This window comes from Nilaparvata lugens, unplaced genomic scaffold, assembly GCF_014356525.2.
Source record: "Nilaparvata lugens isolate BPH unplaced genomic scaffold, ASM1435652v1 scaffold5807, whole genome shotgun sequence".
NCBI classification, from domain to species: Eukaryota; Metazoa; Arthropoda; class Insecta; order Hemiptera; family Delphacidae; genus Nilaparvata; species Nilaparvata lugens.
In genome coordinates, this window is record NW_024091588.1 from 1 (window position 1) to 13,531 (window position 13,531).

The 13,531-nt window shown below is 35.7% G+C and overlaps 1 protein-coding gene across 1 annotated transcript; it reads right to left on the reverse strand.

Annotated features, from left to right (window-relative positions):
- Positions 1-1,406: 1,406 nt before the first annotated feature.
- On the reverse strand, positions 1,407-13,254 carry LOC120356111 (cyclic AMP-responsive element-binding protein 1-like; the record flags this gene model as incomplete). Its single annotated transcript, XM_039444933.1, has 4 exons — positions 1,407-2,602; positions 4,874-4,967; positions 7,555-7,707; positions 13,009-13,254. Coding segments are annotated over 4 exons (641 nt in total), but the record flags the coding sequence as incomplete, so codon positions are not given.
- Positions 13,255-13,531: the final 277 nt, after the last annotated feature.

Below are 13,531 nucleotides of genomic sequence, written 5' to 3' on the forward strand. Positions count from 1 at the left end.
CAGAATAATTATTTTCAAGGTGAATAAAATTCCAGAAAATTTAAAGCTAGATTCCCAGTTACCAGAATCAGTGAAAATATCATTCCCATGTCTTCTAATGGGACCTTTCACGCTCAGCCCGACCGAGCTAGTATGAATTGTCCCATAAGAACTCATAGGAATTATATTCTAACTGTACCTGACATCTTCACTGATACTGATAGGCAGGAATCCAGCTTTATACATCCAGCTATCTTGGTATTTGCTCCAAATTTGAATAATTGAGAGGAATAAAATTTAAATTTGAATTCAGATTTAGGGCCGGTTTCAGAGCTCGGGATTTAGCCAAGTCCTAGACTTTAAACAGCTGGAGTCAGGAATTGGTTTTCCAAAACGGGGCGTAGTCGCAGTCATTGTCATAGTCACGTTTGGATTAAATTGAACTAGAAAATTAAACACAAAATAAAATAAAGAGAAAATATTGTAAAGTTTCAGCTATTTTGAATTATTTAGGAATGTCTAATTTCGTCAAGGAAAAACGTTTCCAATTATAGAAATAAGAAAATAAAAACTACGACTACTGTTATAAAAGCTGCGACTACGCCCCGTTTTGGAAAGCCAATTTTCTGACTCCAGCTGTTTAAAGTCTAGGACTTGGCTAAATCCTGAGCTCGGAAACCGGCTCTTATTCTATCTACATTCTTGGATGAATAGATTCTCTCTAACATGGTAACTCCATTCAATAAGATTAGTTACAATTACATATTTTTACATACATTTACCACTATTTTTAAATATTATAGTGAGGCACATGTTCATTATCTATTCAAACTAATTTTCTCATTTATTATCTATAAATAAAACAAATAATATCCTTATAATATTCGGGATCCTTGAGGGTTATCCTTAAATTTGGGGGACTTCCCACAGAGTGAAGTTTTCAAAACCAGTCACAAATTTTTTGTTTGGATTTGAAAAATAAAAATTACGTTTAAGCTGCGTTTACACCAAAGTTATTAACAAAATGTTATTTTTATTTTAGTTCAATCTGGTTTTTTGCTTGGAAACAATACTTCTCAAATATACGTAAAGTGATAATATATGTAATTACTTGCAATCATGTTTAATGAAAAAAAACATGTTTCTTTTTTGTTGAGTATAAAACATCAATTTAAATAATAATTAGTCAAAATTATGTTAATTTAAATTCAAACTTCAATAAAAATCTGTAGCAATGGAAACAGGCCTTACAAATCGATAACGACAAAATTAGAAATCGATAGACGATACTCTAAAATTTCAATCTAAAGATCACGAAATGAATAAAAATGTTGAAAACAAATAATATCAACCAGGGTTAATCATATTGTTGATAAATATGATTTAATAGTACATAGAAAGTCCCTCAATAATATAACTGACCATAAATTATCCAAGCAATTTATTTTATAAAAATTAGATTGGCTGTATCATTTTTAATTCTTTGATGTTGATGTAAAATTAGCTAAAGATATGAACAACCATATTATGTATCTTTCATTCAATGTCAATAAGATGAAATTTGTTAATCATTCTTTGCTACATTGATTAATTATCGGTTTAGTAAAACATAATCTGTTATAATTTTAACTTAATGTTTGCAAATAATAATAGAGTTATCTCTATTGATACTAGTATTAGTTCTAATTAGAATAAAACTATGGAGATTTATTTTAGATTAAAATAATAGTCAATAAGGCCACGCGTGCAATTCATTTCTACTCTAAAATTCTCTTCACTTTCAACAATAATTTATCATCTATTTTTAGACATTCTTGAATTTTCAGTCAATCAGACAGAAATCGCAAAAAGAGATCACATCAGGAGGTACTGAACACTCCTGCACAAAGTTTTGTTGCAAATATTATGCAACGCGTTGCAAAATTTCTGCAACGTGTATCAAGAAGTATGTATCAACTCAATTGCAAAAGATTGTTAGTTTCTAAAAGTTGTTAAACACATCTATAACGTTACTATTTTTTGTACCCATACTGCTAAAAAAATGTACACATAACCTCACTTACAACTGTTACCAACCTTTTGTAGAGCAGGGAAATTTCGGCTGCAAATCAGGGAAATTATTCCAGTTTTTGTAGATAAGAATGTCACTAAGCGTTCAACTTCACAACATAATGGGAGAATTAAGTCTTGGAAAATAGTCAAGTTTTTAAAAAAGTGTAGTCATCACTCTCACTTGTCAAAACAACTACTAAATGATCCAGCACAACAGAGGGAAACTTTGCTCCGAAACAGGGAAATTTGCACATTTCTGTTGGCAACACAATTACTAACTGATCCAGCACATAACAGGGAAACTTTGCTCAGAAACAGGGACATTTGCACATTTCTGTTGGCAACAGAATTACTGAAGAATCCAGCACAACAAAACGAGGAAACTGTTCAAAAACAGGGAAACTTTGCACAAACACAGGGAAATTAATCAGTTTTCTGCTGGCAGTAGAGTTCTTTCAGCGATTTTAATTCGTCTATAAGGGCTTTATTTTGATTTTCTAACACAGCAACTCTGTTCTCTAAACACTTGATGTATTCTTTCTTTTTCCTTCTACATTCCCTTGCTGCTTCCCTGGAAAAAGACAAAGAAGAATTTGATAAATGAGAGAGAAAAGGAAGAACACAATGGGAAAGAAAGGAAAAGCAACTAACTACATAAACACATGAAGTAACAGCACAATAAATATTATCAACATCTAAATTTAATTTCACCTTCCAATCAATAATTCCTTGGTCCATATCTAGTTGAAATCGTCGAATAGTTAACTACACTTTCAACTATATTGCTATAAACTATTATTTAGGATGTATACTCTGAATTAAACTGAATAAATTCGTCCTGGGTATGACGTTAAACTGCCTTCAGTCACCTCAGAAGGAGGAAGAGAAGAAAGAGAGGAGAAGAAAGAAGAGAAAGACGAATAAGGAGTAGAGAAAGAAGTAGAAGTGAAAGAAAAAAGAAGAAAGACAAGAACAAGGCGAAAATTATAGAAGAAATGTGGAAAGAACATAAAACATCATCTTTATAAATTCAAGAGAGGCATATAGTCCAGGCAGTGAGTGCTCTAAAAAGGGTATAGAGGGAAATGTTTGGAAGACAATTTTTGACCCCGCAGTTCTGTTTAGGGTAGTAAGGAGGTAAATATATCAAAAGTCCCCACCCCATCCACTGTGCTAAGGGGGTGGGGGTGGTTTAAAGGTACCATTTTTGGTTTCTCGCATAAAACTAAAAAACTATGTATCATAAGGACTTGACTGTCATAAAACAAATTAAAGCTAACACAATTTCCTACAATATTCATTCCACAACTTTTTTTATATCTCCTCTAGTTTTCGAGATAACCGCTCTTGATGATATGACATTTTTGAAAAAAAAAACACGTTTGCCAACAATTTTTTTCTATTTTTGCTCTTATAACTTTTTGAAAATCGACGGGAAAAATCCATGTCCATTAAAAGCTTATAGAGCATTAAATTCTCTTCAATTTGAAGTATAATTTCACACTTTTACGAATTTCCCTAGACCTTTTGCAGCAGCTTTAGTGTTGAGTGTGAAATCTCCTTTTTTGCAACAATAGACCAATTGACAAAGGAATTTGGAGGGAATGCTCTAAACAAAATTTTTGACTTTGCAGCTTTGTTGAGATTAGTTAGGAGGAGAACATATCAAAAGTCACCATTCCTAACTCATGTGCTAAGGGGATGAGGGTAGTTTAAAAGTTGCATTTTTCAGCGTTTTGCTCCCACGCTCATATCTTGAGACAATGCGTTCAATCGACATAACTGACTATTCAAAAATGAAGCTTGATAAATTCTCTACACTTTTAGTTTAGTGGAATTTTGTGATATTCCCAAAAGTTCCCGAGATATTCGCTTGTGAAGGTGTGTAATTGTTAAAATAACAGGTTTATATCCAATGTTTTGCTCTTTCAGGGCTTATAACTTTCCAACAATCTATATATATATGAAAGAGAAATGGCACTCACTCACTGACTGACTCACTCACTCGCAAAACTAGAAATCTACCGGGCCAAAAACGTTCAAAGTTGGTAGGTATGTTCGTTGGCCCTTTAGAGGCGCACTAAGAAATCTTTTGACAATATTTTAACTCTAAGGGTGGTTTTTAAGGGTTTAAAGTTCGTCTTTTAGCATGTATATTCTACTTATTCCAATCTCTCAATTATAATTGAAAAATGTCCATACCATACGTTAATATAGAACTATAATGTAGAGAGAGTACCTCTTCGAAACAGTTGTTAACTGGTAACTAAATTAATATTTTGTCAGGTTGGCATCAAGTTGAGTTGACTTTGTCAGGTTGGCACCAAGTTGAAGATTGAAATGCATTTATCGCGGAAAAATTGATTGGGCACCGCTACTTTAATCAGAGCTATTCCTGGGAATATTATATTACTAGCCGTCAGGCTCGCTTCGCTCGCCATATCCGTTTGACCAGACGTTCAGTCTGGACCCCCGCCCGACTAGATCGTCCTAACATATGATAAAAATGCTGATCTCATTCTTGGACGATCCAGTCGGGGGTCCAGGGGCGGAGCCCCCTGGCTAGACGGATATGGCTAGCGAAGCGAGCCTGACGGCTAGTGCATCATAAAAACTGATGCTCATAGTAGGTTTGTAGAGCATTGAATTCTCTTTGAAATGATATATTATTTCACTATTTCCTTTGATTGTTATAGCAGCTTCAATGTAGGTTCAATTTTTCCCTCTTTTCTCCCTTTCTTTGACAGGACTAATAGTTGAAGGTTTGTTTATTTTTCTCTCCCATCATGTTAATGAGAATTGCTTGCTCAAATAAATGGGTAGGTAGATAAATTAATCTTACCTATTTTTAAGTAATCTCAACTCCCGTTTCCTCTGCTGGTCCTCGGCTATGATTGGACTTCCCCCACTTAGGCTACCGCTGCCCTGCGTCACAACTGAAACATAACAAATAAATTGTTTAAAAAAAACTCAATTTATGTATCAATAAAGAATAATATACGTAAACAATAACTCTGCGGATTCCCACATATCAGAATTAGCATAGAGAAAAGATAGCATAAGAAGATATGCCATGGTTTGTAGAACTCATTCAAAGTTTGAAAGTTTTGTATCAAATTATGGTGTTGTGTATCTAGTTGAGATGATACTGTATCATTTGTGGTGTTGATACTGTATCATTGACCGAGCGAAGTGAGGTATAAGATTCAAGTCGACGGTTTGGCATTTCTCATAATGTTTAAATGTTTATATGTTGCGCATTTACGGCGAAACGCGGTAATAGATTTTCATGAAATTTGACAGGTATGTTCCTTTTTTAATTGCGCGTCGACGTATATACAAGGTTTTTGGAAATTTTCCATTTCAAGGATAATATAAAAGGAAAAAGGAGCCTCCTTCATACGTCAATATTAGAGTGAAAATCAGACTATAGAATTATTCATCATAAATAAGCTGTCAAATTCAAATTTCATGCCATGACGCATGCAATTCAATATCTCAATGTAACTTGGTAAAAAATTAGCAGCTGTGTAGACTATAATTGCATGCCTCATTGAATGCAATTTTATGCACTATTAAATAAGATGCAAAGAACTTATAACAGCTCGTCTGGGTGCGTAGATGTGAATTCCGGAAAGCGTTATATATGATAATTAAATCTTGTGTAAGCATGATCTGATCAAATAAATAGTTAGTGTATCAGTGTGGATGTGCTTATGGTTTGGGACGTCGTTATAACTGCGGGAGGTCTACTGTTCACAGAACTACTAGTTTATGGTGATTTGCCACGGTATAGAGCGTTTATGTTGCAAATGTGAGTGTTAACTGAAGCCGATAGTCCTAGTAGTTGTTTTTGGTGAAGCTATGTGACGCTGGTAGTCTCTCATACTGTGCCCTTCTTACACTCCCAACAACACACTAATAATAGACAGTGTATAGGGTGTCTATGTTGCAAATGTGAGTGTTAACTGAAGCCGATAGTCCTAGTAGTTGTTTTTGGTGAAGCTATGTGACGCTGGTAGTCTCTCATACTGTGCCCTTCTTACACTCTTACACTCCCAACAACACACTAATAATAGACAGTGTATAGGGTGTCTATGTTGCAAATGTGAGTGTTAACTGAAGCCGATAGTCCTAGTAGTTGTTTTTGGTGAAGCTATGTGACGCTGGTAGTCTCTCATACTGTGCCCTTCTTACACTCTTACACTCCCAACAACACACTAATAATAGACAGTGGTCGACAGAATTCGGCTTGAGTTAACAAAAATCTGCTTGAAATTTGAAACATAAACGACAATGGGATATCTTCTTATGCTATCTTTTCTCTATGGTATCAGTGAACTTGTCAGTTACAGTGAGAATATAATTTCCATAAGTTCCAATAGGACTATTCATACTTGCTCGACCGGGCTGAGTATGAGTAGCTCCATTAGAACATATGAGAATTATATTCTCACTGTACACTGGACACATTCACTGATATGTAAGAATCCAGTTTTAGAATGCACCTTTTTAATGATGACAGTTTGAAATAAATCTCGCAACTTGACCTATGCATTAATATGAAAATGAGTGAATAAGGCCCAATTTTATCAAAACTGAAATTAGATTCGAGCCATGGTTGATTCTAAAGGCGGGCTACACAATGGTGTCGTACACGTGATGTCTACGACAAATCTCATGTCCGACGCATGTCGCATAATGAAACCAACCTGTGTTGTAAAATCAGAGCTTACTCACTGCTTGCGACAGATGTTCGAGGCAACGCCTGTGTATCGGACCGGTGTCGCACGGAACCGGTTAGCCGGTAGACATCACTCCGCACATGCGCTCTAGCCACTGTCTACTGCCAGCACTGAGCACTCTTTGTCACTGCTCATGCGCCGTCTGAAATACAGCTTTGTAACGACCGAAAATCACGAGACATGCGACAAGCGACAGAGACATGCATGTCTCATGAAATCTGATAAGAAAAGACACGCGTCTTAAGACGCGTGTCTTGCAACACCAGTGTGTAGCCCGTCTTAGGCTCAACTGACACTTAGGCGACTCAGGTGGAGAAGAGACTGGACTCTAGTGGAGAGCATGTGTTTCCACATGGTGACACTCAGACCAGTCGACTCTAGTCTCCGCGACGTCACTATTTGAAAACAGTATTGAAAGTGGAAGCTAAAGACGGCCCGAACACGGACTTATTTTTGCAGATCAGGATGCAGCGTTACCTAATTTTGCGCTTGCACTAAATTCCTGATCCTAAAAAATTTAAAATTAAACACATGCTCTCCACTAGAGTCCAGTCTCTTCTCCACCTCAGTCGCTTAAGACTTGTTTCACATTTTCAAGATTCAATACGGTTCGGTCTATTTTAGGTATAAGCCAAGCCTGTTTTTCTATCCTAATCACATTTTATATGATCTGTAACTGTATTAACAATTAAATAAACGACTAAATACCTAAATCTAAGTATCTATAGCTATAGGAATGAATGAATGACCGCTTGGTTGTATTTACATTGTAACTCACCAATCTCGCCTGGCACAAAGAACTGACCGTCCTGGGCTTGTGTGTATTGCACTATGGTCTCCCCACCTGCCGTCGTAGCGTTCGTCATCGTGAGCGTGTGTAGACCCCCCACTCCCTCTCCCTGCGATAGCTGGATGGTGCCAGCTGGTATAACTGCAACAAAATTGAGAAAAAACACTTGAATCAAACTGTCAACTCTAAAGAATCCGAGATAATTAATCTATATATATAAAAGCGAAATGGCACTCACTCACTCACTCGCATAACTAAAAATCTACCGGACCAGAAACGTTCAAATTTGGTAGGTATGTTCAGTTAGCCCTTTAGAGGCGCACTAAGAAATCTTTGGCAATATTTTAACTCTAAGGGTTGTTTTCAAGGGTTTAAAAGTTCGTCTTTTAGCATGTATATTCTTCTTCTCATCTCTTAATTATAATTGAAATTTTCATATCATATGTTACTATAGAACTATAATCTAGATAGAGTACCTCTTCGAACAGTTGTTAACTGGCAACTAAATTAATAATTTTGTCAGGTTGGCATTGAGTTGAGTTGACTTTGTTAGGTTTGGCACCAAGTTGAAGATTTAAATGCATTTATCGCGGAAAAATTGATTAAGCACTGCTACTTCATCCTGGGAATATTATATTACTAGCAGTCAGGCTCGCGTCGCTCGCCATATCCGTTTAGCCAGCCGTTTAGTCTGGACCCCCGACTGGATTGTCCTAATATATGATAAAAATGCCCAAATGAAAAATGCAGGCGAGCGAAGCGAGCCTGCTGATCTCATTCTTGGATGATCCAGTCGGGGGTCCAGGGGGCGGAGCCCCCTGGCCAGACGGATATGGCGAGCGAAGCGAGCCTGACGGCTAGTTTATTTATAAATTAGGGGTATTCACAATGTTGTTTTAGCCAGCTAAAGTGCTATTTGATAACTCTGGATTGTGAACGCCCCATCTAAAAAACCATCTGCTATTAGCTAACTGCAGTAGCGATCCAAGCGGATAATTCGTGTAACTTAAAGTTAATTTGAAAAAGTAAGATTATAAACATATGGCTGCTGCTTAAACAGAGATAGCTAGAGTTAGCGGACTCAAACCTGTGCTATTTATGCCATCTCGTCAGTTAATTTTTTTCTAACGTACCACTATAGCATTGAGTTAAATAAATAAAATAAATAATTTGTTTATTTCACTGCATTTTTACAATAATTGGTAATACAAATACATACATTAAACATATTGGTTGAACATTACAATTGGTAATTCATTCGCTATAAGTATGGATAATTTTAAAGTTCTAGGTCAATCTTGAGGAGATTAAACGACAATATATTTGAAGATACAGTGAATAAACTGTATGCTCAGTGTGGTTACTCTAGAACATTTTTACTACACGTGACGTCACGCTGGCGTTCCCCCCACCACTTTGAATCATACACCTGTGAGTGATCAACCTTTTGTCTACTAACGTTGCTAAATATGCAAGTATAGACACGGCTTGTGTTTGCGTCGTCTGCTCTGTTTTCTATACATGAATGAGTTTTAGGTTCGTTGACTTCAAAGACCTTAAAGAGATAAGGTCTTTGGTTGACTTATGAATTTTGTAATAATTGCGTGGAAAATGCCATCTCTATAATAATTTCAGCAAAATCTTATAATCTCAATAGCCTTCTTATAATAGACTACACTCTCAACTTCTTAAATGCCTATTTCCTATTTTGTGATGGCTATCTTTATATCGGATAGGTATCTTTTGTATTTATTCTTTTGTAGGAATAATGGTGATGTATATCATTGTTGAATCTAAAAAGAGTTTTATAGCTCTCAACTATTGGTTGTGATCGTATCTGGTTGTATCTGAGTTGACTTTGTTAGGTTGGCACCAAGTTGAAGATTGGAATGCATTTATCGCGGAAAAATTGATTGGGTACTGCTACTTCAATCAGAGCTATTCCTGGGAATATTATATTACTAGCCGTAATCTACCATGTCCTGGTATAGTGTGATGGCTATCTTTATATCGGATAGGTATATTTTGTATTTATTCTTTTGTAGGAATAATATTGATATATATCATTGTTGAATCTAAACAGAGTTTTATAGTTCTCAACTATTGGTTGTGATCGTATCTGGTATAGTTTCCTCTTCCTCACACGAATTAGTTGAACTATTTTACTATGAGCAAAAGGTGATAAGCTGCTCTAGACTAGACTCACCTTTTTTGAAGCATTTGTTTCAAAAGTTAAGCAAATAATACAATTTCGAGTATAAGCTTTCACTTTTGAGCAAATGCTTAAACTATTTTTTTGATGAGCATGAACAAAATGTTTTGCTCATAGTTTGCAAAACGTTCATTCGTAGAAAATGAAGCAAATGCTCCATATTTTAGAAGTATAAGCAAATGCTCAACTTTATTCATATGGGCCATTTTGATACAGTATCACCACAGTATGATACAGTATCATCTCAACTTGATACACAAAACCATAATTAGATACAAAACTTCCAAATGAATTCTTCCAATATCATTCTCAACTATGAATGATTGAGAAAGGAGCAACAGGCTAGAAGCCCAAAACTGTTCCTTTACCAAATTTGGATAGAAATTGTACTGTAACAAAACGGACAAGAAATTCTTAGGCTGGCCACTAACGGTAGGACTTGCATGATACAAATTATTAATGTCGTCATTGTATCTACATAGTCATTAGTCATAGCCACATAGTCATTGTATCTACATCTGTAATCGGTAGAGAGTTAGTATCTGTAATTTGGTAGAGAGTTAGTGGGGAGGATATTTTTAATATTCTTCCCAAGAATGGACATTGATATGTCCAAAGCTCCGCCAATTTATGTAGATGCATACATATGATTATTATCTATAGTTATTATATTCAAATTGCTTTTTCATATCATATACAGTTCAATAGTTATTTTCTTAGTCTATATTATGTAAATTCATCTATAACTTTGCTGTATTGTGAGCTATTGTATATAAGTGTATAAGCCAGTATATATTGTAATCTACATAAATAAAGTACTCAATCAATCAATCTGTCGTCACGTCTATATAGTTGTGTCATCACAGCAAAAGGCTTCAAGCAAAAGTTTGTGAGGGTAGGTTTTTGTAACTTTTCCGATTTTTGTTGTAAGAAATACACCCACACACAAAACAAAAAACTGTTTGCATGAAATAAAGAGTAGACTTGAAAAATAAAATAAACTACGTGTTGAAGAATAGTGAAGAGAGGTCGTGGATGAATCTCTACTATGGATCACTTAAAAAAACAAATGTAAAATTGGATTGTAAATGTAACTATAGTGAAGTCCACGTTATAATGGCAGTGAAGAAAGATAGGAGAAAAACATTTTACCAAGTCTCTCCATTTTGCCACTGACTGTACACAGCTGTTACTCAATTCATCCCATTAAATTTGATCTAATAATAATTATCATTTCCTAATCAACGCCCGACACCATGGGATATTTTCTTATGCTATCTTTTCTCTATGGTTAAATCATATACAACTCCCCCGGTTCCCAGTGCTTAAACATACACATTTCCCTTAATTCCCAGTGCTAGAAGACAAATTTCCCTGTTCATAACTAACCAGTTCCCAGTGTTCCAGGAACATAACAAATAAATTTAATAATTAGTGAAATTTCCCTGAATTCCCAGTGCTAAATTACATAAATTTTCCCTCAGCACCCAGTGCTAAAACATAAATTTTCCTCAATTCCTAGTTCTACAACATATGAAATTCCCTGTTCCCAGTGCTAAAACACAAATTTCCCTCGATTCCCAGTACTAATCAACGTCCGACACCATGGGGTATTTTCTTATGCTATCTTTTCTCTACGGCTAAATCATGTACATTACATGTATCATTAGATACATTTGTTGAAAGTGGACTAGCTTACAATTTTTGCACATTTTTTTTCTCTTTTCCTACTTTCTTCTCCAATACTTCCCTTTTTCTTCTCCTCTTCACCCCTTCTTTCATTACTTTTATACCCTCTACCTGCCTATCACATGGAAAACCATAGTTGGCTAGGTATTTCTCCTCCTTTCTTTCTTCTCAGCACACCCCGCCATGAAACTTGTTTTTGTATTTCATTGGAAATATATTTTTGATTGTGTTTGATTTCTTTTATGTATATGTATTGTGTTATTGGAATAAAAATTGATTGATTGATATACAACTCTCTCAGTTCCCAGTGCTAAAACATGAATTTATCTAATTCCCCATGCTAAAACATAAATTTCCCTCAATTCCCAGTGCTAATGAACACCCGACACCATGGGATATCTTCTTAAGCTATATTTTCTCTACGGCTGAATCATATATACAACTCCTTCAGTTCCCAGTGCTGGAACATACAAATTTCCCTCAATTCCCAGTGCTATTGAAATTTCCCTGAATTCCCAGTGCTAAATTACATAAATTTCCCTCAGCACCCAGTGCTAAAAGATAAATTTTCCTCAATTCCTAGTTCTACAACATATAAAATTCCCTGTTCCCAGTGCTAAATCGTCAATTTCCCTTAATTCCCAATGCTAATAAACTCCCGACACCATTGGATATCTTCTTATGCTATCTTTTCTCTATGGTTAAATCATATAGAACTCCCTCAGTTTCCATTGCTAAATCATACAAAAATCCCTGTTCCCAGTGCTAAATTGTAAATTTCCCTTAATTCCCAGTGCTAATAAACGCCCGACACCATTGGATATCTTCTTATGCTATCTTTTCTCTATGGTTAAATCATATAGAACTCCCTCAGTTTCCATTGCTAAATCATACAAAAATCCCTGTTCCCAGTGCTAAATCGTAAATTTCCCTTAATTCCCAGTGCTAATAAACGCCCGACACCATTGGATATCTTCTTATGCTATCTTTTCTCTATGGTTAAATCATATAGAACTCCTCAGTTTACATTGCTAAAACATACAAAATTCCCTGTTCCCAGTGCTAAATCGTAAATTTCCCTTAATTCCCAGTGATAATAACGCCCGACACCATTGGATATCTTCTTATGCTATCCTTTCTCTATGGTTAAATCATATATAACTCCTCAGTTTCCATTGCTAAATCATACAAAAATCCCTGTTCCCAGTGCTAAATTGTAAATTTCCCTAATTCCCAGTGCTAATCAACACCCGACACCATTGGATATCTTCTTATGCTATCCTTTCTCTATGGTTAATCATATATAACTCCCTTAGTTTCCATTGCTAAATCATACAAAAATCCCTGTTCCCAGTGCTAAATTGTAAATTTCCCTTAATTCCCAGTGCTAATCAACACCCGACACCATGGGATATCTTCTTAAGCTATATTTTCTCTACGGCTAAATCATATATACAACTCCTTCAGTTCCCAGTGCTGGAACATTCAAATTTCCCTCAATTCCCAGTGCTAGAACACAAATTTCCCTGTTCATAACTAACCTGTCTGATACTGGGCGGTCAGGGAATGCGATGAGAGTTCACTGTCCAGGTTCGAGTCATCCGAATCGTCCGTTTCTACTTTACTTACAACACCGCCCCCTGTCAAGAAACCAACAAATAAAAACAAATTTGAATAAATAAAACAAAAAAGAAGTACGCGCAGAAAGTATAAAATAAATATGTGTAGGTGTGTTGTATGTGCGGGTGTGATGAAACAGGGGAACAAGGCGATTGATGAGACATGACCTAGAAATTGCTAAACATAACCTAGAAATTATCGGAATATCCTACAAAATCTAGAAACATAACCTAAAAACTATTGACATATCCTACAAATCGAGAAACATAACTCAATCCAACTTTTTCCATCCAAATCTTTACACTGGATAGATTTCGTCTTAAAAAATTAAAAATCTGGTGTGGCGCACTCACACAACTTTCCTTGCCGTTATGAAAATTTATCACCTGACGCCAGTGTTCACGCGCATCTCAAGTCTACTTATAAACAAATATTTGAGCCAGC